At 39.8% G+C, this 26,418-nt stretch overlaps 1 protein-coding gene across 5 annotated transcripts in view; it reads left to right on the top strand.

The window, feature by feature from the left end:
- Positions 1-2,673: 2,673 nt before the first annotated feature.
- Positions 2,674-26,418, top strand: part of RASSF9 (Ras association domain family member 9) — a 45,142-nt gene continuing 21,397 nt past the window's right edge. Inside the window, exons 1-2 of one of the 5 annotated variants that reach the window (XM_080394207.1) lie at positions 2,674-15,348; positions 15,908-16,332. In XM_080394207.1, the coding sequence (XP_080250333.1) occupies positions 16,286-16,332 (47 nt within the window). In that variant the 5' untranslated portion in view covers positions 2,674-15,348; positions 15,908-16,285. Of the gene's footprint in view, positions 22,444-26,418 lie in introns of all 5 variants that reach the window. The other 4 variants (XM_080394211.1, XM_080394210.1, XM_080394209.1 and 1 more) reach the window with 4 other exon arrangements.

Raw genomic sequence — 26,418 nt, 5'->3', positions numbered from 1 at the left:
GGGTGCTGCTTGCCTCCCGTACCCTCTGTGCCTAGCTGTGCGACTGAATAGGTGCCGCAGACACAAAAAACACGCAGAATTTTCAAAATCCTACCACAAGGAACACCTGGTGAGAAAACTTTAGTGAACTGAATGCCTTCTTCCCTGAATCAACTTTAGCAGCACAACAAAATCTGGGTTTGAATGTTGTTTTGGTTTATTAATACATGCAGAAATAAGGTGTGTGATTCTGCTGGTATTAGCTATTTTAAGATCACGGATTTTTGCATACAGTTGGAAATACATCTTTCTGTCCTACTGAGAGAATTTTAAAACAAACAAGCAAGCAAGCAAATAAAACCCCCAAAACGTGTTCATTCATCACACTGTATGGGCTGTTGCTGGTCTGCCAGAAATTTTCAGCTATTGCTCATCTATCTGCCTTAGCACAGAGGTTAGATTAGAAGGCCACTCACACTCCCCTCTAGTCCTATTTTCTATTATTTCCATGATGTAGCAAGACCAATCTGCAGCTGATTTTGCTCTGTGGGTGTTCTGCAGTTCAGAAAGCTCTATGGATGAGAATCGTATTTCATAGATATTTTCTAGTGCCTGCTCTCCGTCACAGGTTTCTTCAATAGTGTAATTGCTCATATTCTTACGTAACTGGAATTTATAGGAATGAAGTTTGGTTTTTTCTTGGGAAGAGAGTAATCGACATTTTTCCTGCCATTAAAATCTGTGATCACCTAATTGTTGCCCCCCCCCCCTTTTTTTTTTTTTTTAATGCTGAAATACTAATTAGTAGTGATTTCAAGAGGATTAATGTATGGGATGTATGGCCATAATCCTTTTTGTCATTGCTCCATTTTCACCTCTTCTTTTTCTTTTCTACCTCCCTCGCCCCCACCTCACCCTCCCCCACCCCACCCCCAAAAATGGCAAGGCAGAAACTTCAGTGTTAAAAATCTTCTTTGTTTTCTTATCACGTTGAATGTTCTTGACATATTATCTTCAAGTCCCCTGGATCAGGCACAACTGATTTTGGAGAATTAATGTTTTTTTCTCAGCAGAACTGAACTGTGTTCTGTTTCTCAGATGCTCCTTTACTTACACTTTCTACCTCTTTCCTACATCTGTAGGTTCTATTGCTCCATTAAGAATTGCATACTAGAATTTTAACCCTTTCAACTATTAATTCCCTAAATCACCTTGACTTCCTCAAGTCATCTTCATACCACATTTCTCCTAGTGAGAAATGTGCTCTAGAGAACCTTCTACAAGAAAACCCCTCTATTCACAGATCTGTCCCTCTTTTTCTCTTCTGCTTTCTTTTTAAATATTCTTCAGCCAAATAAAACATTTAGAACTATTCATCAGTGCCACTCAGCTTCAGAAACTCAGTTTAGCTTTACTTTCCCTCAACCTACGATTTAAAGATCCTGTCCAGGCCAATAAATCATCTCCATTTGCAAGTGTGAGGCATCTGTAGATCATGAAACAACAAGCAAATGTCAAATTCATGAAAGAACATATACAGGAGCCTCTATTTACTTTGTCAGTGGAACATAAAACTACCATCATAACATATGGATGGCACCAAACACAGAAGCTGTAATCACCAAACAGAAGGAGAAGCCATTCTGCTAATGATCCTGCAGTAGAAGGTACTGGAGACTATAATAAGGAACCCTGGAGGTTCCAGCTAGCAGTCTTCTGCCTAGGGAACAGAAATAAACACAGTGAGAATGAAGGCAATTCAAGCTGTTCAATTGTGTCATTAAATGTATTACTGTCTGAGAATTTTTCGTGGATTTTTAGATTTTTTTATGTTTTTTAGCCAAACCTTGTGGTAGTTACAGAAGTATGGAAACTAGAAGAGGAATGATTCTGGAGGTGGTCAGCAAGATCAAATTTCATACAGCAAACTGGCTCCAGATGCTCACTCACGATCTCAAATTTGAATTTAGTTGTGGTAGTTAAGCTGCTTTGCCCCTACAACAGTCAGGTTATCAGTAGTTTAGGTTAATATGCTGGGCAGAAAACTGGTGACTCCAATTAATTCCATGTTACGTCAAGGGACAACAAGTCAAACATAGCAGCAGGACAGACAGGGAAGGGTACTCAAAGCACATGTAAAGCATAAAGCATAGTCAGACACTGCAGCTGAATTTCTCAGACATTGTGAGTTCTCAGCTTCTCTTTCTCTGAGCTTAAAATAGGTCTAGGGCTTTTATTCTGTTTAGTCAGGACAGTGATGCTCAAAAAATGATGGCGTATTCGACTGCTGAAAATCCCAGAGATCACCTTGCTGCAGATGATACCAGAAAAAAATTCAAAATTAAAAAGGAGATGGTGCTTAACACACTGGATCATTCTTAAGTAAGACATTAAGCAACCTCTCTACTTTAAACCCAGTCTCCTTTAGCCATTCTGTGACTTGAATTTTTAGACTTGTGAGATTGTGCATTTTAAGGAAAACTTGAGGAGTCAGCTGAAAAATATTCAATATTGCTGTAGAAAAATCCCAAACATATAAGCAACCACATTGTTGCTTATCTTAATATGCAGCAAATCTATGCCACATTTTATAAGGAGCTGCAAATCAGCAGAACCCTATATCTTAATATGCAGCAAATCTATGCCAATTTTATAAGGAGCTGCAAATCAGCAGAAATTTCTTGGACATTTATGTTTTAAAGTTCCAGAGTCTGAAATTGAAAGTGGCATTCAGTGTAACCTCTACACAAGGTCTACCTGCAGGCAGAGCTTTTCTTCTAGATGCTTTGACATTTCAAACAGCAACATCTCAGTACCCCAGTAGATCATGATTCTCAAATCACAGAAAATTTTAAAGTATCATCTTAGAAGAATGAAGTATCATCTCTTCTCTTGACTTCATTTTTTTCCCCATTAAAGCACAGCCATTACATTTTCAGGACTCTGACATTCTCTAATCCTTCTCATGAAAAAACACTCTGTGTTTCCAGTGCTATAAAGCAAATACAACATGTATGCGTCTACACACCTACAGCTAAAACCACCAAATATGTGAGCCTTTTGGTGGTATGTATATGTTACTGTTTTGAAATTGTTTAGGAAAAGTAATTTTCAATAAAAAAGACCATAAGAAGATAATCTTCCCTCCTACTCCTAATTTCTATGTCTTTTTTTTTTCTTTTTCTTTTTTTTTTTTCTTTTACTGGAATCCACCTATGTGAGAAAGCAAACAGTGCAGTTAGAAGTGCCACCACAGTGTGTCATGGGAGTTATGCTTTGGGCACCTCCTCCTTACTTTCACCTCTCAGCAATGCATTCCCAGGCCAGACTGCATCGTTCTGATTACATATTTTCCCCAAATACTTAAGTTAATCAATTTTACATTTCTCTCCAGTGGGCTATGAATATATTTAAGAGTCAGGATATAATATATACAATGGACATGGGTGAAAAGCCTGATATAACTTTGTGGAAGATTGCATATTCATGTAATCCACTGTTCATCAGAATGATCACACTTTGAAATACTGTGTTAAACAGATGAAATAGTTACAAGATGCAAAATTACTGTTTTAATAGTGTTACTGTTGGACTAACCAGATACCAATGATTATCCACAATTTCTGAAAGAGCAAAATTAAATTGATCTGAATTCAAAGGGTGACTCTCTTTTCCCCATGATATTCATGTTTTGTCTGCAATTCTTCAGTTTTCCCTGGAACATGGTAACTGAAGGCATGCAGTGTGCACTGTTGTATTGCACTGTTTTAATCATGTCACGTACGTAGGAATTGGACTCTGCACTTTGAAACTCTTTAAATCATTCTATTTTGTCTTTCCTGCCACCTTCACAAGTTTCTTAAATAATTTTGCTGTTTCCTTATACCCAAGAGACAATTTAAGTTTAAGTAGTTATTTAGAATCACACAGGCATGAAGAGATTTTTAGTTAAAAATACTGAGGAGTATTTCCTCTGTGCACAGTGGAGAGGCAACATGTTATTATTACTGTAAATCAGTGAGATTATGCTGAGTTCTTTATCTTGGTCAGATATGGGCTTTTTTCCAGGAGTCCTTAAGAGGTTTCCTAAAAAGCTGCAACCTCTTATTTTTTCTTTTTTTTTTTTTTTCCTTTTTTTATTTTAGTAAAAGTGAGCCTCAAGAATCATGAACAGTCTTCCACAGTTCTACTGCAACATAAGAAAAGCCTAAGAATCACTTCCTTATTTTATAGAAGTGTTTCCCTTACTCAATTTGTTAGTTATTTTTCCTTCTTTAGAAAATTTTATCAAGCAGGGCAGAAGCACTACTTTAAATTTATTCTTCATATACAAGGTACTTGGTTTAACCATTTATGAGTAGACCATTTGAAAAAAACATTTTTAAATCTGATTGGTTTTGATTTAGGAGTAATCCTCAGAAGCAAAATACGAATTCAAAGAGCTGTGGTTTCAGTGCTGTGCCAGCATGCATATTCCAAGTATACACCCCTTCTGTAACTTCCACCCTTTTTACCTATGAGGGATGGAAAGCATCTATGTAATTTGCACATCTGTGAACTGAAATTTGCATGCATAGCATTAAGAAATTCCTTGGAGATTGAAAAGCAGACATCCCAATAAAGACAAACAAAGTAGTAATAAGAATACATGTTACAACAGCAAACACAGGCAACCAATCATTTACAACATAAGCAAAAACATAACTGACAAAAAAAGCAAGCAACCTTTCTGAAAAATAAAATAAGGCTTTGCATCTGAAGAATATTTTGCATTTGCATAACACCTTTCAATTTCAGCACATTACAAACATTGATTAACTATAGCTATGTCTAAACTAGAATACAGCTCATAAATACACACTGCTCAGGGGGGAAAAAAAAGTGTTTGTCATCTGTGGCAGCCTGTATCAGCCTTGTTTTTACTGGTAAGGCTTATCACAGGGAACGCTGAAGAGCTGTGATCTTTACTTTTATCCCTTATCAAAACCATCCAGAGCAGTGCATCCTCCTGGACAGGTCTCATGACAGTAGTTCCACATCTGTGATCGCCATCCATATCATAACGGCATCAAATTTTGGTTTACTCACTCCTCTCCCTCTCTCCCCCCTCTTCCTCCTGACAGAAATACGCTAGACTGGCAAGAAAACAGTTGTGCTGTCGTAACTGCAGGTAAACTAGGGGATCCAGTAAGCACAGCATGCTCACACCCCAGATTAACATGCTGATGTCAGCCATGCCTTGTGCTGTAGACATGATCTCAGCTTCAAACCACCCCCCTGGTGCATTGATTTGTGCTACTGGAGCCATGTTTAATTGAGACCCAGAGGGGACTGTTTTCTAATCACTCGATGATGTAGCCCCAATCCTGCAAACACTTCCATACATGCCTAATTTTAAGAACATGACTAGCATGACTCAAATGCTAAAACTTAAGCTTGTCTGTATCTGTAAATTTCATGTACCCACACTGAGGAACATGAACTGTTGATTTAAACAGTGAGGCCTGGATTGCAACTCTTGATTTTGGTGAGATACCTATGGAATACTTTGGGCAGCGACTGAAAATATGTTAGCAGTTGAAGATTACAAGTAGGTTTGAAGAGCATTACATTTACCTGGTGGTGCTCTGTAACATTTTACATTACTGATTTAGGTAAAACTGAAACCTTTTAAAATCAGGAATAAATATTTAAAGCAAAGAGACAAACTTCAATTTCTTCCTCCTTTGCTTCTTGTTGTCCCCAGTCTCTCCTGGATAAACAAGTGCTCCAGCTTGGTAACGAGTGAGACAGTTTGATACTCATTGTTAGGGCTAGCAAGTAAAGGATAGCTTTGCATAGATGTAGTTGCAATAGCCTCACTCCATAGGGCCATATCTTTATAAGCAAGGTAAAGCATTGAAAGTGAATCTCTCTGCCCCTGTTTCAATGAATATCACTAAAGGGAAAAGGGTTTTTTACACAGGCTGTTGTGCTAACAGCCACCTGAAGTCTTAATGCAGAATAATAATATTATAGCATCCCTATGGAGCTAAGGGGTGTTAAAAGGTGTGAAGGAGTTTGAAAATCTAGCAGGTGTGGCACGTTATCTGTGGCAGGCTTGCACAAATACAGCATAGGTAGCTCCTACTCCCTATAGTCTAAAGCAGGGGTCCTCAAACTTTTTAACCAGGGGGCCGGCGGGTGGAGGAAGTGGCAGGCAGTCATCTGCGGCTGCTTGATTTCCCCCCCAACCCCCGGCGGGGCGGGTGTATGTGTGTCTGTAAATACCGGGGGCCAGATCGAGGACCCTGGGGGGCTGTATCTGGCCCGCGGGCTGTAGTTTGAGGACCCCTGGTCTAAAGCCACAGAGAAAAAGAATGTGCCTTAGGGACCACTGCCTCAGAGAAAAAGGATGTGCCTCAGGGACCACTGCCTCAGTTAAAGTGGCAGATGCATTTGATTAATCCTCTTTATGGGTTTTCGGATACTCAGCTAGAGAACACAGGACAACATTGACCACTTCACTACTCTCCAAAGTTTCTCAGAAACAGAGATAAGGAGTTGGCTATTATTTCACATTTGTTTCTAAAAGGTAGTTCAGATGTAATGCTGACTTCAGATAGCCTGTGCTGGGTGATCCTGTACATTTGTCACTACAGAGGAGGTAAGAGAATAGGACACTTCTCTGCCAGGCGTGACAACCATTGCAGCTCCCCGCTGCCACCACACACTGCTGCTAGATGTCATTCATATTTGCAGTGCTGAACCTGCACTTTTGCATATATAATTCAATGGCAGCACTTTCCTGCCAGATCATATCATTTGTGGTTATGTAGCTGATAGTGTAGGTGTCCCAGTCATATATTTAGGTGCCCAACCAACTAGAATTTATTTGAGTAAGGCCTTCAAATCGTTACACAGGCCTGCACAGTCATAGTCACAGTCAGGGACTGACCACCTCCCCCATAATGCTACAACTTCTAGCACAAGGGAGCTAGGCTTGAATAGGAAAAGTATCCATACATATTAAAAGCAGTGGGAGTTAATTGTCTAAACAACTTTTTGGATTTGGACTGAGGTAATGCGAAGTCACAAGCCTCTATACCTTTTTATTAGGTAACTGTATTTCCTTCATACTGCTTCAGGAATGAAGATACTAGCAGCCAGCAGGGTAGGGAAGAAACCAGTGGAATGCATTCCTTTTATGCTGTAGCGTTTAGCTTCCTGGGCCTTGTGCAATTTTTATGCTGAAATAAGTTAGGTGGGGAAAAAAATATACTTGACCAAGAGGCACAAGAGTTTCTGAAGAGCAATCATTTACAAAGAAGTAAGCCTCCATTGTGAGGAATTATACACCAGTTAACATCTTCAGGTCAAGATGTGCATCTTGACATATGTATCTCTGCTATGTAAACTGTCTCATCCTGCTGCTTCTTTTGGGTCTGTCAGATGCACGCATATACCCCACATGGCTTTTAGCCCTTTGAAAATCTTCCTGATATTAACTGGTATGGAATGCCATCTCTGGCATCTCTGACAGAAACATTCAAGCATGTAAAATGCTCCTAAAACTTTCATTAGAAACCTATGTTCCTTATTGGAACTAAGCTAAATCTGTGAGAGAGCAAATGTGTCTTAGATTTCTGAAGGACTTAAGAGAGTTTTGATTGTACTATTATTTTTTAAATAGACAAAGACACTAGACAATACAATATAAAATATTCTGCCCCATCTGGAGAGTAAGCTCAATACAGGGGTTTTTTTTATGGGTTTTGGTTTGTTGTTGGTTTTTTTCATTTCTGTCTTAAATTGGTCCTATTTGAATTGCTTGATTCTGAAGTTAACACCAGGTTTATTCTTAAGTTAATGTTCTGTGCAATAAATCTGCTTTCCAGCTGGGATGAAAGTAAGAAATTCTTTTGGTTATGAATTACCGAACAGTCCCAAGAGGTTTAAAGGAGACAAACCACTTGTGATTCGCTGACCCAGAGATCAGTCTTTCCTAACACATTTGCAGTTGTTCGTTTGTGTAAGAAGGCCTTGATCAGGCAAAACTCCCACTGGCTTCTATGCAAAAGCTTCAAAACCACACAGAAATGTGAATTTAATTGTCTCCAGGTATTACATCATATGCAGATTCCTACCTTGCTGATTTTTCTTTTTTTTTTTAAATAAGAAATGGAGTGAGAGAAAGATTTAGAAGCTGCTTCAGCCCAGAATTTTCATATGTTGTGTATTAGAAGATTTGTTATTCTTCACGATGCCCTAATTTCCTTTAAAAGTAATTCATGAACTGGCAGTGTGCCAGTGTAATATTATGAAACAGCAGCTTTCTGCCACTGTGGAATTATCTGTGATACTTTCCATGTTCCCCTAGATGACATGAGATGGGGGTAGCGGGGTGTAAACATTTGTTTCTGTCCTTTGTTAAAACAGACTGCAGGGATGGAGTTATTCTGCCATTTAGGTAGGGTTTGAATATTTTCCATGCATGGCTGAAATCTAGCAAGGGAAGAGGGCTTGTATCTTAATGTATGTCTGGCCCACATGTGAGCCAACATCTGGAGAAGATATCTCTCTCTGTGCAGGAAGACGAGAACAGGCACGCTGGAAGTGTACATCAGGAAAACAATATCAAGGCTTTTGGTGTAAAGTTGAAAAGTGATAGGCTTAATGGGTGCAGGTACTGACAGGATCTCAGGGACTGGCATTAAAGCACTTGCAAACTGCCTCCGTAATGACTGGAGTAGTGCACACCTCCAGGGGGCATTTGTCTCAGATGTTTGTCTCTAAAAGATGTTCTCATTCAGCAGATAAGAGCACACTGGGAGGCTTGTTTCTTTCTGAAAATTATTTTCAGTGGCAAAAGTCAGTTCTTCTAAATACTGTAAAATCTACTTAAATTACCTAAAAATGAGTTCCGCTTTTGAAATATTAAACAATGACCCAAAATTAAATAATGAAACAATTGATCCAACTCAGTTGAGCAAGAGGCTTCTAAAATACAGCCACAAGAAAAATAAAATATTACCCCTGTATATATGTGTATTTGAGGAATCAAACCTGGCCGTGAGCATGTCAATGGTGATCTTTAATTCCAGTGAGAATGTATCACCCTGTTAGGAAGCAATTTTCAATACAAGATTCAAAAAAAGAGGTAAGATCTATGCCTAGGCCATGAACACTCCTTACCTCTGAGGCTGTCTGGTGGAAGCATGGTCCTTGTCCTTCTTAAAGCTTCGGTGATCAAAATTTAAGTAGGAATAGAAGGAACAATAATGTTATTCTCCAGTTCGTGGTTTGAAACCATTTATTCACCTACTGTGTGAACCAAGATCTTGTGAGAGTCCTAACTAAATATAAAACTCAGAAAACCATGAAATATGAAATGAATGGGACAGAAATTAGCATTGCAGACCAAAAGGCATACAATTAATATTCCTTTTATTAACCACATATTGGAGTGCGAAGCATATCATGATTAATGGAGGTTTAAAGTTGAGGACTGTTCTGAGAATATTTCCATAGATTCTTCCTGTATTCCTTTGCTTTCTGTGTGTTTAAAAGTCTTCCAAACATTGAAAATAATACCATCAATTGCTTTTCTACAAATCCTGTGCTCATTTTTTCTCATTTAGTGCTTCAAGGACTGTCATTGCTTACCCTTGTATGTAGGCAGCATAAGAATAAGCAACTTTTCTCAGAACATGGAAGTAGGTTATAGTACATTACGCAGATTTAGCAGATATCTTTTGAAAGAAAAAAATGCTATCTAGAAGAAGTTTTATTAAAGATATTTAGAACCCTGTATTTGTGTCAGAAAAGTATTTTTGTCGTATTTTCAAATAAGGAAAATTATTTTCTTTGTGTCTCCTCAATTTCTAAATCCTTCCAGTAATAGTAAATCTCTGTGGTGTACCTGGTGTGTTTCCAAGGTGCCTTTCACAACAGATGCAGTTTGAGCTAGGGTTCCTGGAGCTGTGCTCAGATCAGGTTTAGGTTTTGCGATAAATCCCCTACACCAAGTATCGTTGATCCAGGCATGGCAGCTTGGTACACAGCAGTTCACCTTAACTATTCTCTTTGACTGATTTGGATGCCACAATAGCATGCTGCAAAAACTGTTGTGAAAACTAATAATATACGTTTCATAAGAGAATTAAAAAAAAAAAAAAAGTGAAGGGTATTAGATTTATTTAACCCTGTCTGCTGTTTCCATGATTACTGTGCAAATCTGTAGGAGCTGAGAATTTAGTTCACGTCTCTTAACACATTTTAATCAAAATTGCAGAGTGAAGAAAAATGATCTCTTAGACAGCTGGAGAAAGGTAAGAAGGAGAGGAGTCATTGTCATGTTACATCCAATCATTAACAGAATAGCTGCTCTGCTAGATCACACCAAATGCCTTGCTGGCATCATATCCTGTCCCTGACAGTGGGCACTAGAGAATGTTTAGGGAAGAGTGTAAAAGCAAGACAAGTATGATGTAGTCTTTTTACTCACAGCATCAGCTAATCAGCAGTTCAAGGATTTTCAGAGCTGAAAGCTTATTTGGACCATTATATTTAATAGACCCTGCAACAGAAGGATATGCTTTCATAAAACTCAATGCTCACTTAATTTTCTTCAGCCTCTTTATTGCAGATTAAGTACCTAGCTGACAAACCTTTACACCCTTACAGAAAGAGTGGGCGCACACAAAGGGGGAAAGTGTTGGAAATGGAGAAAATGGTAAATTCAGTCACAGGGCATTTTCTCAGTACCTAATGAAAGCACGGAGAGAAAGAGATTTGGGGCTGGATGAAGAATGTGCTGACTGGGACAGTCATGTGCAGGCAAACAACTTGACTCTGTATCTGGGGAGTTGCTCCTTGCCTTAGCAACACTTAGGAGTACTTGGGATCTGTAGAAAATAAAAAATAAAACCTGCTTTCAGATGGACAAGCTGCCTGTTTTGTCTGCTGCTACATTAAAGCACTGGAAACTCCATACATGGAAGCCCTCTACAGAGGTCACAGCAGCTGAGCTGGTGGTACATCTGGACCCAATCTATAAGTCAAAAGTAACCTGTGAGGTTTACTGTACTTAAGGCTATGCCAGTAGTCAGTGGGCTGTAGGGGAAGGAAAGGAAAAGGAGGAAAGGTTTGAGAAACAGCTGGACTGAGGTGATAAATACCCAAGAAATCCAGTGATTTTTCTGTGACCTATATTGGCCACATGTTTTTGCCTAATCTCTTTTTTTTAATTCTTTTGTGCTTTTGTTCTCCCTGACTCTTGCAGTCAGAGGGCAATTCTGTCATTTACTTACAATTAAAATCTTTTTGTGTGTGTTTATTTTAACTTTGCTGTCTGGCTATCTCTTTCATCAGGCCCTTGTACTTATACAGTGAAAAACAACTGCTCCCTATTTATTTTGTCCATGATACAGATTATTATAGACTTCAATAATAATGAGATATTCACCTTTCTTCAGATTCAAGTCTTATCTCTCTACTTGATTTCTCCTCACATATTAAGCTATTCTGTATATTAAAACTCTTTTGCTGCCATTTGCTCCCCCCACGCCCCACCCCCCTTTTCAGATGGGGTACCTGGGGTACTCAAAATGTAGTTTCAGAATGAAAGTTTACAGTGTCATAATGAGTTTTTCCACTTCATTCTGTATTCCTTCCTTATTAATTGTCAACTCTCTTTTTTTGTTTGTTTGGTTTGGGGTTTGGTTTTACCCGTACAGAACATTGACCTAAGGCTTTGTGTGAACTGCCCCAAGTAAATTACATTTCTGAGATGTGACAGTAAATTTAAAGGTTTGTTTAGATTTTCTTCTCAGTGTATTACTCTGCACGCATGAACATGACCTTCACCTGCCAGTTTATCATCAGCCACCAGTCTTCTGACTCCCTTCTGCGAATCTTGTCTAGTGAGTAAATTGAGTAGCACAAACCCATAGCTTCTCTGAAGATGGATCACCCAGTTTCCCACCTTTTAACCAGTTATAATCCCAGCACTGACCTTTCCCTCTTACTCTGTTGGACCATGTAGTTAGTGTCTTGTATTCATATACTCAGATGTACTTAAAGTAGACACAAATATTTATGATGGTTTAAAATGAGGCAGCCAAGGTACCAGAGGCACCTATGCACAGTAATCTAGAGCAAGGAACGGGCAATTTATTCTGTTCCTAAGGCAGCTTTTGCCGCCTCCATTGAGCTGCTCACTGCTGCAGCCAGAATGAAGTTACACAACATGGCTGAGCCAATCCAGCTGCTCAGGGCTGCTCAGACAAGACATCTTCCTCCCACATCTCTCTGCCCACATTCTTGGCCACATCTCTCTGCCCACATTCTTGGCCACAGTGGTCCTGTTTCTCTCCTCACATGCCAGTCCTGTCAATTGTCTGACACCTCAATAAGCCAATTTATCTAGTTAGCCCAACTAAACTCTCTTTATTCACTTTCCTGTGTCAAGTCCATTTTCCATCCATTTAAAAAGTTGAATGGTGTGAGCACTAAGTCTGTTGACAGCCAGACCTGACACAAGGAAAGGGTCAGGGGTCTGTGGCTGGTGGGAGAGGAATGAGACCTCCCCACTTTTAAGGACAGCATGCCATTAGATTAGATGAAGTAATTTCATAAAAACTCACTCTTAGAACAGGTTTCACCGAGCTGCTGAGCCATACTACCACACAGCGAAAGGAGGAGGTCTTGCTCCCTCCTGCTATTTCCAAGTCCTCCTTTCACTTTGCTTCCTCTCTTTTGTTCTCTTAGTCCTCCTTATAGTTCAGCTCCTCCCTTGCATCAGCTCTGGAAGTCACACTGTCTGACTGATCTTGTCTGATCCAGAGGTAAGCCAACTTACCTCACCAGTGAGCCCAAAACAGAAGGAACAAACTTTTGTTGCTGGCTTGGAACTTGAACGAGTTATGTCAGCTTACCAGGAGATCAGATGAGATCCCAGAGACTGTGTAAGATAGGCACTGGAACCAAGTGTTGGGTAAGAGATAAGCAAAGAAAGGACAGAGCGGTAGCACACCTGCTCCTTCTTGCATGTAAGAAATTAATTTGAAACTGTACCCATGGATTCATATGGTTAAAGCTGGGTTTGAAAGCTGGGTTAAAGCTGGGTTTAAAGCACTGCTGTGCTGCAGTATTTCTGCCAAAGAGATATATACAACGTTCAGTGTGAGCTGCTTTGGAAGATGGCAGATGAAACATTTCCGTTTATTAACCTTGAGCTGCTTTCTGATCAAGCACCCAAGAATTGCATCCAGATTTATTGTTTAGTAAGTTTACCCAGGTGGCAGGTGATACTCTAGTATTTATAATTCCCTTTCTTTCCTTAAATACCAGAGTGAATTGCTGACATGTCTTTCTGATGATTGCAAGTTCAGTACATATGTATTCTAAGGATGTATTTTATGGATGTCTTTTCAGAAAATGAGTCCTGCAAACTGAACTATCTGTCATTCATTAATTAATTCTCCTAGGGGTAAGATACTGTTGGAAAACTATTTGGCTGAGCTTAACAGCTCACAGTGAAAAAATGCAATGTTACCAGCTATTCACCTTTTAGATTTTTGCATGAAGAAAGCATGATTAGAAGGTGATCATACTCAAGACTTGAGTAGTGGTTGCTTTTTATGTCTACATGGCATGCTGGGAAGTGCCAGGGCCCTCGTCTGGAATGTTGGCCCAATATTCCTGGAAGATCAGAGCTGGAGTTTAAAGAAAACTAAAGACGTGTACATACAGATACAGATAGTTTGAGGCACTTTGGAAGTTTAAGGGCAAGCTAACAGAATTGTTGTGTCAACACTGCCTACAAAATTAACCTGTCCTTCTGAAATGTTTTGCTACTATTTGTACTCTATTCAGAGACTATTTATGTGCTGAGGAATGGAAAACCATGCCCCTTCTCTTACTGAGAGAAATATCCATGTATTTTTATGGTTTTGTGTATGTATTTGTATAAACTCACTAAGTCTTTTTACCCCCTATGATACTTTGGTTTGGGTTCTACAGATTAATTGAATACCAAGTGAAACAGCATGTATTCAGTTCTTTATGGTGTTTTTAGAAAAGAGCAATGTTCCTCATTCTTAAGATTCTCCCCTTTATTACTTTGTAAGACTTCATCATACACCCACTTCACTTACTTTCTTCCTGGTTTTGGTTAGCCCAATTGTAAAAGTGCATAGACTGAAAGCCTTCTTTTCCCCCTCAGCTGTGGGGAAAATGTCTTCTTATTATGCTGGAGTCTATCCTACAATTCTTTGCATAGCTACATGAATGTAACAAACATTTTGGTTTACTTGCATTGAGGGACAGAGTTCCCACATTACATATATTTGGTTGAAAACTACTTTGCATTTGCTAGTAGAAGAGGAACAATTTACATGGTATTTTAATATTTGAATAAATTTAAACTGAGATGACTATTCAGAAGTCATAAAACAGCTACAAATATTGTTGAGTTCCCATTTATTTTCATAATGAAGAGAAAAGTGAATATTACTCTGTAGATAAAGCTATTTCATTTTACCTATGCCAATAAAAAGTTATTTAAATATTAATTACTCTCTAGCAAACTCTTCACTGATTTGATTTTTATGCCAAATACATCTTGAACATCGGTTAGGGACTGAAAAATTTTCCTGGTCCTTTGGATATAAGAAAATCCCCTCTTCATGGCATATATAACCTGATACAAAGCAAAAGGAAATACTTTTATGGACTTATGTGTTTGGGCTTATGTTCATAATGCCAAAATCAGGTTACTTAAAATCTACCCTGGCAGCAGGATAAGAAATCTGAAAGTTCTTTTGTTTCAGCTTCCCTATTTTTTTGTTATTTGGATGATTACCCAAACAAGGCTTTGAAGAGGCTCTGGTCCCTCGCTTTGTAGTTACAGCTCAGAGAATTTAGAGGCGTGGGACTGAACTGAAAATATGTGGGGTATTCCCAGAGTTGCCAGTAATAGGTAACCCATGGAATGGGCCTTTGCTTTGTTTTCTTCAGGCTTCTGTGACTACCTTGACTAAGGGAGGAAAGGGGAATTGTAGAAAAAGAAAAAGTCTTTTTTTCAGATAAGCCCTTATTCTGGTAGGCTCCTATTTAATCATATTCCCCCCCACCCCCACCCCCACCCCCTGGTTAATAGAACAATTCCCTATTGTGCTGCACCTTTGGGCAGCCACATAAAGAATTTGCCCTGTAATATGTGAGAACCAAGAAAAAAAAAAGGAAAAAAAGGAGTGATTTACATCTAATATGTACCTGTTAAATTAACTGCAGAAAGTAGAGAGCTAGGATGGGCTAGGGCTGTGCTGGGGACTTCTCACCTGCCTGCTGGCCCAGGGACCTTCACCCACCAGCATCAGCCTTGGGGTACAATGGGTGCATTTTCACCCTACTCCTGATTGGAGGAAGGGGGGGGGGGGCAGGAGAGGGCGGGAGTTTTCCCTTCTGAAGCTTTACTCCAAATGTCTCGTTCTCAGGGGATTCCAGCGAACAGGAACTGTAGTGTGAGTTCATTTCCCTTCTGGTGCAGCCAGCTTAAAATAATAACAAAAAGGTCCTGCGATGTAGCATTAGGAACAGAGACTTTCGTGTTGCTGCCTCAGTTGTGCTCTGCTAGGCCACGCTTAAGAGGTTTTCGGAGGTGCTTTTAGTCTGCGAAGGCTTTCATGCAAATAGGTTATTTACTTAAAAATCCAGGGAGGGCAAAGGGGCCACAGGGGTCTGACTTTTTTCCCTTCATCTTCCCATTACTCGTCCAACACCTTGTAAAGAGGTACTGAAAAGGCAGGTTTATATGTACTGAGAACTGGTGTGGCAACTGTTGCTTGCCCTTCATTAACGCGAGTGTTCAGCTGAACGGCTTGACCTGAGGTGGCTGGAGACTCCCCGGGAAAGTTTCCAGTCCTTCTGTTTTGTGTTTTTACAGAGTTCCCCACTGGAGAAAACCCCTTTCTTGCCTATTCGATGGCTGGTGCCCTGAGGGTGACAAGCCTGAAAGTTTAGCAAGTTCTGTGCATAACTTCACATCACAGGAGCAAGTGCGTATTCCGCCCCCCCCCACCCCCCTTCTTTTTCCTGCTCCTAAACGCCTCCTTCAAGTTTGCAGCTGGGCAGGACTCCAAAGGTGCAGCAGCAGCAACAACCCGGAGTTCAAAGTTAGCAGTAAATTGCACAACTTCCAGCTCATCGCTACGCTCAGTGACTATTAACAAGCTGGAAGGCTCTCAGGGAAAAAAATAGGGGAGAAGGGAACACCCTCGAATTGTTTGGGGATCGCTGATGTTATGCTTCTGCCGCTGGGATCATGGCTCCCTTTGGAAGGAATTTATTAAAAACCCGGCATAAAAACAGGTAAAGTGCGTGGGTACGTGGAGGAAAAGGGAGGGCGGTATGGGATGGATTTCTTTTATACTTTGATTGTTGTTCTGGGGGGAGGATGCGTTGCCCCGGTCCTTGCCGCTCCCTGCAGCTGCACCGCGGCGCTCACCTGCGGGCGGGCGCCGGGCGGGGGGCAGCGGGCGGCGTGTGCGGAGGAAGGGGCGCTCCCCCCTGCCCCGGGCCTGTCTCGCCCCTCTTCGCTCTGTCTCCTTTGACTCTCGGGCAGTATTTTCAGTAAGGAGAAAGGTAGCTCTTCCCGACTTCAAAACTGCCCCGTCTAAACCAAGGCGGACGCTGGAAGCCCCCCGTGTTAACAAGGTGAGGCTCGGCCGGGGCTGGAAGGGAGGGCTGGCGGCCCCGGCGTGGGGGTCCTGCCTGCGGCCGCAGGGGCTGGCGGCCGGGGCAGCCTGGAGCCCCTCACCCGTGCTGGGAAGAAGCTCCCCGAGTCTCTCACGGCCGGGCCGGGCCGGGCTCCGGGCCCTTCGCCGTCCGCTTTCCCCCCGTTTCCCTGGGAGAGCGAGCCGCAGCCTGCAATCGCTTAGGGCCGACCTGTCCCTGAATTCGTCCGCTGTCTATGAGCCTGGGAGGCAGGAGAGCACGGGTCTTCCAGCGTGGGCAGGGGGCATGCCTGCTTTGGTTAGCCTTTAGTCTGAGCTGGACTTGACTGCCTATGGCTTTGGTGTATTGTTTATTGGGGGGGGGTTGGTGGGTTTTTTCTCTTGTTGGGTTGGGGTTTTTTTGCCTAGAAAACTATTCAGGGTGAGACAGCTGTGGTCCCTGGGCTGGCTCCGGCGAAGTTCCTTCATGGGGACTTTGCCCCTCGTGTTGTGCGTGCTTCCACATGTCGTGCACACCAGCTGTGAAATGAAGAAAAAGAGTTATGTAATCAATTTAAGTGCTAGGATGGCACTCGATTTATAAAGACTATATGTGCTTGGAGTGGAGTAGGTTTGCTTGGCCCCTATGGAATTTACAGTGGCTGAACCCGTCTAGCTAAGACTGAACAGAAACTGGTCACTGAAGTTTTAGCTCAGTGGGAACTGAAAAATCACTTGTAATCTCTTCCCCACTTTGACAGGTGCTCTCCACTGAAATTTAGTTTGTATTTAAGGGTATGCAAGGGAAAACCTTTTCCAGAGGGAATATAACTGGATCCTAAAAAAGTCTTGTAAAAATGTCCTGATTTTTTTCCATGTTTGGCTTTTGTTTTTCATATTCATATAGTGAAAGTTATTCTGGGGCAGCTGTATTTGTTGGGATTGTGTGAAAATACTAACTTAGCTTGTTACGTGGAATAGAAATCAAAAAGACTGTAACAGTCACAGTTCAAAAATAGAATACTATTTTAGAATTATTAATACTGTAGGTTACTGATTAAACAGTGTATTTTGCTAATGTGTCTGGAAATAGGAAAACTTTTATGTATTTTCCATGTGGCCATTTTATGTTTAGAAGATCTGGAAAGTTGGACATGAACTTTTACAAGGACCTGCTTTTACCAAAGCTGTAAATTTATTAGTATTAAACCAGAAATTTTGTTACTGCCATCAATTACCTGAACAGTGTTAAGTCACAAAGCACAGTTCCACCCTGTTCAGCAGTGAAACTGTTTCTCTTTTAGGACTTTTAAAATATCTTCATACTAATTGCATGAATCTCACTTGTTTGCTGATGTGACATTATATTCCTCAGGAAAAGAAAGTCATAATCTAAAGCTTTAAATAGGTAATACAAATTAACATACCAAAGGAACCATTACTGTGAACATCTAGCACTTTCTTCTCGGTTCACCCTCCTCCCCCCTCCCCCCTGAAAAAAATAAATTAATGCCTTTAATGGCAGAGAGGTGTTGTGGTAGTAAGAAGGGGCTGAAAGTCTTGTGACTACAGAAAAAGGGGGGGGGGGGTGGGGGTGGCAGTGTCAAGAACAAAGCAAACTACCAAATTCTTAAGATGTGTCATTATCTCAAGTATTTAAATTTCTGTGTATTTAACATCAGCTTTTGATACTGAATTTTGAGAATGAAACTTTGCTTATGCAGTTAGTAAAAAGGGTCTTGTATGATTGAAGAGCTATGGAATAACTTTTTTTTTCTTTATAATTGTATCTTTGTGAACTTGTTTGAAACTTTGAAAAGGAAGTTAGCTTAAAATCCTTGACACTGTTTAAAGCAGAAGTTGGGGAGTTGGAATTTGTGGCTCATTACTTTGTCTTGGTCTGCCTACCTGTAAAGAGGGACCAAAAAGGGACATACATATATGTATATCTTTAATCTGCTGCTTTGTTTATTAGATCTAGTGCTTGTACATCTTTTTGAGAAACTCGAGGTTTTTGCTTTTTTGAAGAAAGATTTTAATGACCATTTGCTACATGCATATATAATTCTTGAGAGTTATCAGATAAGCAAATGAGGAATAAAATCTGTGCTTACAGGAGGAGGGTTTAAAGCTAAGTCAAGGCAGCAAAGGTAGTTGGAAGAAGAGCCAGAAGCAGAATGAAGACTTTACAGTCACTTGCTCAGGTAACAAGATGACACCTCTGTAATTAGTGCTTGTCTTGCAGCATTGCCCAGAGGTCCCAGATCAGGGCCCTGTTTCACAGTAGACTCTTCACATCCAGATCATAAAATGTCAGTCTCTACCCCTAAGACCTCAGAGTTTAAACAAAGAGGTTGGTCTGACTGTGTCTGTGTGTGTGAGGCATTTGAGCAGGAGGCAGGGGTACTTGCTCTGATGCCCCAAGCCTTTAGAAAAACTGAGATTAAATGTCAGGCAGACAAAACCTGTGCTGAACTGCTTCTAGTATTTGAGAGATCTTCAGGTAGTATTACTCTCCTGGGCTGCTGAAATCTCGCTCATGCAGAGGGACAGCACAAGGCCTAGGTAACCATTAGATCACCATAAGGCCTGGTTTGGTTCCAGAAGAGCAGCTACTAGGAATGTGGCCCCAACATATTTTTCTTGGCCAGAAAGAGAAGAGTGAGATCTTGTTATCTTTTTCAAGAGTTATGAGGAGGTTTTGTACTGTTCTTTGACCTCGTGTGACAACCAGAAATAATCATAGTCCCCAGAACGTGTATGTGCTTGTCAGTGTGTCCCCTGGAGAGCAACACATGCAAGAGGTAGCGAGGCCATGCCGCACCCGCCTGCAAATCCCAGTGTGGTCAGCAGGGACGGGCTGTACCTCTGAGGCAGTGAAGGAAAAAGGACAGTTTCCTGCAGGACTAAGCCTCCATAACATGGATAAACTGAAAGGGATTTCTTTTTATACACATCTCTTAAAGGTGCTATTTGGAAGTGTGAGGAAAGCTCAGCTTGCATCACACTTTGGAAGTGCAGTGATGTGAGGAAATGCTCAGCCAAAGACGGAGTAAGGGGAAGGGCACAGACTTCTCTGCAGTTAAGGTGTAGTACTGATCTAGCACATTGTGCTGCACAGGGGCAGAAGAGCTCCTCATCCAAATACGAAAATAAATACAAAGCATATATACTTGTAGTGTTTACATACCAGGGTTTCACTTTGTATATGATTTCCTGGTTGCTAAGTAGAACAGAAATTTATGCCCCATTGATTTTCTGTAAGATCAGGACCTCTCTGCTCTTGGGTGCTAGATTTGGTCACTTCTGAGAATGGGTCTTGGTTCACTTAAACACTTCAAACGTTACCCATCATCACAAGGATATCTGGATCTATCATTGTCTTATCTGCCCAGTGATGTCATGCGAAGAAAGCTAACTCCACTGCTATTTCTTCCACTGATGCCACTTCCTTGGGTTTTTCACATAAACCTTACCCAAACTTGTTGAAGCTCTATTGTTTAGCGCAAGTTGTAGCTGGGGAAGTAGCAAACTGAAAGAAAGAGGGTATAGATAATCTGCCTTCTTCACACAGTTCCTCTTGATGCTGTAGGGCTGTCCTGTTTAGGCACAAATAGCTTGAGAAATGTTTTTTGCCAGTGTAATTCATGCTGGCCCTACGTTTACCACAACCCTTAGTATTCTCTGTTGACATACAACACATCTGAACCTGGAGTACTGTTTGATGATGAAACAGTTGTGTTACAAATCTGTTGTTATTTAAATGTATTTTTTTTTTTTGATTTTCCTTTCCAGTTTTTGACAGCTTTTACTGTCAATGTTTTAGTGCCATAGCAGTTAGCATAATGTTTCTATATGGGAGGTAAAGGTTTACTTTGCCTGCTCTTTATGTCCGCCTCTCTTTAATCGGCTCATCTCTGGTTCAGAGGTAGAAGGACAGACCATATATATCCATTCATACGTACGGATATAGAGGGAGTTCTTCCCATGCTGACAGTCAGAGGCCCCTCCCCAGTGAAAGAAACATTCAATTATTCTCTCAGGTTTTATATTACAGTAGAGAGTAATGAATTAGATTAGAGACTTCATCTATCTGATACTGACCTTGCATTACCATGTTCCCTCCCTTCCTCCCCTCCTTCAGTAGTTTCTCATCACACCTGGTTAGCACAGTGATTCGAGTATTAGCTTGAACATCTCTGCTGCTGTACAGTTGAGTACGCTGCTGTACATTTTAAGCCTTGGTGAGGCAAAACTGAAAATGCTCAGCATTTAGGTTTGGACTGGAAAAGCTCTTGGAGATCAGCTGCTTATCTGAATGAACTGTGTATGACCCACACTGTCAGTTTCATGGGATCATGTGAGATGTCTAATACTTGTCGTCTTGGATGAGCATACTCGGAGAAAAGTCTATTTGAAGCTATAAAGGTGCTTTTTGATTCAGGACTACCAGGCATTTGGTATGTATGTTGGAGGGGGTAGATAAAACCTTGTTTAGAATCAGTGGTGCTATCTGTGTTAAATTTTTAGGTTGAAAAGATGGTGCTTGTTTGGTAATGGTGGAACCCATTCTTCTCTATGTTTTTAATTTTCCTTGAGTGGGAGATGTATTTATGAACTATCAAAGGAGTTTTTACTTTTTGAGCCAGAGTTCATGCATTACAATTTATTTTCTGGTCTTGCTTCTCAGCTTTGTCTCAGGGGTCAAAATGGTTGCATACCTTTTATAATAATCTTTGTACATATTTGTTCACTTTCAGGAAGAGCTTGTCATCTACCAAAACACAAACCTTATTTCTAAGGAGTTAATTATCTACTATTCCAGGAGGGTGGACAGCAATTTCATTCCAAAGGAGTAAATAAAACGAGTAATAGATGCATGTAATACTACACCATCTAAGGAAAGAGTATTACTTAGGTTAAGCTGAAGCTAATCTGAAACACTAATATGATGTAGAACCAGGCTGAGAAGATGCATTTCAAAGAAACACAATGGTGTTACAGAGGAAAATTCTTGCTGGTCAGTGAGGATTTTCTATTTTACTGATGAAAAATTAGTATTTTACCTGCAGGCAAAAGGCTCAGATGTGTTGCTGAATGTGTATTGATTTCAGCAGAGAGATGTAAGTTTTTGGAGATAGGGATTTTTAAAATTCTAATAACTTCTATTAAAGTTGGTGACAATCACAGAGTAGTACCTCTTGATTGACCTACACTCAGAAAATCTTAATTTTTTGTTTTGTTTGTTTTATATGATGAATAATGACAATTTAAAAGTATGGTCTTAAACATTATTATTTGCAAGCATTAAATCACACATGCTGTACAAGCCTTAATTAGTTCATCCAACTTCTATATTTAGTATGTAGATAAATCCTTATTAATGGCCACTGAGAGGATGATGCAAGATAAAGTTTTTCTTTAAGACCACACGCAAAGTGAAGCTTAGAATGGAATGTTGGACATGTTGGAACCCAGTTGTGTGCATAGGTAACAGCTATTATTGTCGCTTCTATTGTTTCTCTTATGTGTTACGATACTCCTAAGATGGTGACTTTCTGTCTTCTGCAGTGTTACCATGCTAGCAATTCACCAAGTATCACACAGGACACAACAGATAAGAGTCAGATGGTTTCAGGATGAAGAGTGACCAACCAAATGGAATTAGAGGGGAAAATAGATGACTAAATTCATTTGTGTAACAAAGGCCAGAACCATCCTCTACAGAACACAGGTACTAAACAAATACAGTTCAGTGTAATTTCAGGTAGGTAAGTTATTGTATTACAGATGAATGTCATGCAGAGTTGTCTGAAAATTTCCATCAGATCAGTTTGCATCTGGTCTTTTTAAAAATCAAGTATTAAATACCTGTGTCCTCATTAGAAAAAAAATTACTTAGAACTGAGTGCAGTACAGGTTTTATGAAAATTCTGGTGGTGGCATTTTATCTTCCAGGGCTGTAAATTTTCCATGGACCTGCAAAACTCTTGCAATAAAAATCAGAAATTTTCATAAATCATTTATCATGCTTATGTGTTACAGATAAATATAAAAGTCAGGAGATGATTAGTGATTTTGGAAGTTGCATTTTTTTTGGAACCTTATCCAGAAGAAAACTTTTTTGAGCACCTTTCAGGAACTTGCCTCAAGTAGGCACCAGTTAGACCCACTAGTCGCCTTTTCCTGTCTCAACCTATCTAGAAACGCACTTAAGGTGCACGTGTTTTAATAGTGGTAATGATACCAACTCGTTTGTGACCTCAGACAACTGATAAGCATAGTTAGTTTTCCTTAGCTGTAATTTGGGTGATAATATTTACACGCCTCAGGAAAATAAGTAGGGCATGACTAGACAGTGTAAAATCTGTAGAACTGCAGAGTGTGAAAGCCAGTTAGTAGGAAAGGTATGAATAAAATCTGGGAGTTCCTTGTTTCTAATCTTTGTACAGTCCACTAGAGCTGGCTGCTGTGCAGACAAATGAGAATACACTGGATTGTTTAGGTTTGATTTCACATGATTCGCTGTGGAATTTTAAATGGTCTAAAATTTTTCATAATGTTAAAAATGGCTTGTGAGGAGGCTTGCAATGTCACAGAGAGGGAAATATATTAAAAAATGCCATGTGTATCTTAACAGATTTTGAAGTGGTTTTGTGAGGTCAACATAAGGAAAGAAAGTTAATTTTTAAAGCTAAAAATCAGAAAGGAAGATTTTCACTGGTAATGATAATAAAATTGTCATGTAATTATATTTTTAATTCTATGAAACCTAAGTCCTGATATAATGCAGGAGGAATGAAAGACACTAAACTTTGAAGAAAATTTCTAGTGCAAGTTTAGCACACCTATCAAATGCACTTTATTTAAAGATGTGTTTTGCTCACCCAACTTTTCCCTATTTCACTCCTGTCTGCCTGAGTATGTGTTTGCCTCTGTCAATGGGAATAATTTAATTTGTAGTTTAGGTGATTGCTAGACATATATTTTTTGAGCATTAGCATTAGAGGAAACCAGGCTACCAAATTATTTCTTATGTTGTAATCTTGAAGGTGATGTAAACCTCTTTTTTCCTGGGTTGGGGTTGTTTTTTGGGTGTTTGGTTTTTTTTTTTTGTTTTTTTTTTTTTTTTTTTAATTTGGGTTGGTTTGGGTTTTTTTCACATTCGTCAGTCAGCTGCATAGTAATGCTAGAAGGAAAACATATTTATACAGAGGGTAGGTATTTGTTATAAACGAAATACCTAACCATAATATGTCTATTTTGACTGTCAAAACTGCCAGTCTGATTAATTATCTATCTTTATTTTCCAACCCTAGCTGTTCTCATTCATTAATGTAAAGAATTCCAAATTATGAATTTCTCACCATAATGGAAGATATAATCAGCTCTCTTGAAAAACAATATATTTATTTTGTCCTCCTTTTAATAATACAAAACTAACAAAGCTTAAAATAAATATGCAAAAGCATAACATTCCTGTGTTCAGGGACAAAACCAGGCTTAGAAAAATGTAATAATCTATTAGACCAAGTTGTGTTTTGATCAGGTATAAATATATTTACCTCACTTTAACTTGTAAGGATGCATGACCTTAGTGGAATGATGTAGTTGAGTGAAGACTACTAATTTTTAAGAGAGTCCGCCCTTGGGTCTTGAACCTGCAATTTTCTATGTGTTAATAGATTCCTTCATCCATGTGGAACACCTGACTTTGCTTTCCCCAACCTCCTCCAAATTCAAAAGCATTATTTTTACAGAGAGTAATTTCCACTGTGGAAGCACATTTAAACTACAAAGTTTTTCAGAGCAACAGTTGGGGCACGGTTTTGATGACATAAAGGATGCCTCATTTGTCACAGGAAGTTACCAGATTCTGTTCGCTTATCAAAGAGTGGTTTAGCGATATTTATAAATGGAGGATCATATGCTGATTTTCAGCTGCTTTTTTTTCTGTTGGTTTCATAATTTGTAAATTGGTGTTCTGAACTGTTGTTTCACTTGGGCATTGCCTGTTGACAGGTTCTGATTCCTACTTATCTGTTGGCTTCATAATTTGTAAATTGGTGTTCTGAACTGTTGTTTCACTTGGACATTGCCTGTTGACAGGTTCTGATTCCTACTTATTTAACTTGATTATTGCCTGTATCTCTCAGGGCCACCTTGTTGTCACTATCCCGTTTTACTGAAAAGCTCTGTACAAATACAGTTTTCTAACAAAAAAATTAGGATTGGTATTGACTTTACTGCACTTTCTCAGACTTCTGGTACTTTAAGGTTTAGGTAGAGAACTAATCACATTTTTTTACTCATGAAGGTCACTACGGGTGTCAAAGATCTGAGTTATTTTTGGAACTGCAGAACTTACTTTTACTGAAACTCATACTGTTCATAAGATTCAGGTACATGGTAAAACACAAAAGTCAGGCTTCGTCTTACTCAACTTGAGCCATTGAGTATATATGTATCTAGTCATCTAGGTACTCTTTGTAGTTAATGGATACATCTAAACACTTCCAGAGGGCAATTCATTCAGCCTTAGACAAGCTTTCAGTATGAGACTAGTCACCCTTTTGGAGTTGCCTATCTTATGCCACTGATTACAGAGGAAGGTCAGAAAATTATCTTTGACTGCATATCTACATCTTAAATAGCTTAAAGTGGATGACATGAGCTCCACCCCACTCCCTTTCAAAGGGAAGGTCTTCATGGAGCATGCTCAGACTTTGTGGAGCACCTAATTAACCATCTTGTGCCATTCATTTTGGAAATTAAAAAGGGAATAGTGAATGGAGAGGTGAATTACAGGTGGACAATGTATGATTAAGGGAGAAGCATCCTAATAGCATGGATGTCTTCCCTGCCCCTGCCACAAAATTCCTACCTGATGTTGGGCAACTCACATAAACCACAGTTTACAAAAGTGTTTACTCACTGCGTGTTCCCCATTTGCTAATTCAGTGTCCTGCAATCTGTTTTGCACAAGAGCTAAACAAAGGAAGTTTATGGATGTCCTGCTTTGGACATCTCTCTAGATACCAATTCAGTTAGCCAGAGTGAGAACTTTGAGTGGATAGCTTTGGCCTAAATCTTTTTGACATTTGATTTGTAAAAGGGAGTTCTCTCCCTACAAGAATATGTGGAGATAAATTCAACAGTGCGTCAGCTTGTGATGCAATTAATATCTGGTGACAAAAGACATATAACAAAAGATTAAATTAAAAAATGTGTTTTCTGTAAAAGGTAGTACCATACATAGGAGAGAAGATATAAAATGGGCACGTACTGAGCAAATGTAAGTAATAAGAGCTAGCTAGATTTATGAAGGAGATTTTGGTACTAAATGCCATTGTAGGCACCTAATACAAGCTTTATGAATTCTGATGTTCACAAAAATACGATTAAACCTTTAGGTAGTAACATTTTAATGGGCAGCACTCCTCAGTCACCTATACTCCCATCATGTCTTCCACTGGTCGTGAATACGCTGCAGTTATGTGCCTCCCTTACACATTACCAAAATCAAGAAGGTAACATGAGGTCCCATCTCATAGCCCTGCTCAGAATGTGTGCAACAACACACAAAGGCATCCTGGTGGCCAAACACCCTGTAGGATGCCCACACTAGCGTCTTCAACATAGCGTCCAGAAAGTCCAGTCAAGTTATTCTAAATTGAAATGCTTTCAGTGTTTCCTGTTGAAGCTGTCCCATTTTGTGCTGGCTTGTATGTGTCACAGTAAC

The sequence above is a fragment of the Falco punctatus genome (genome assembly GCF_963210335.1).
Source record: "Falco punctatus genome assembly, chromosome: 6".
Taxonomy (NCBI): Eukaryota; Metazoa; Chordata; class Aves; order Falconiformes; family Falconidae; genus Falco; species Falco punctatus.
This window is presented reverse-complemented; position numbering and strand designations above follow the sequence as displayed.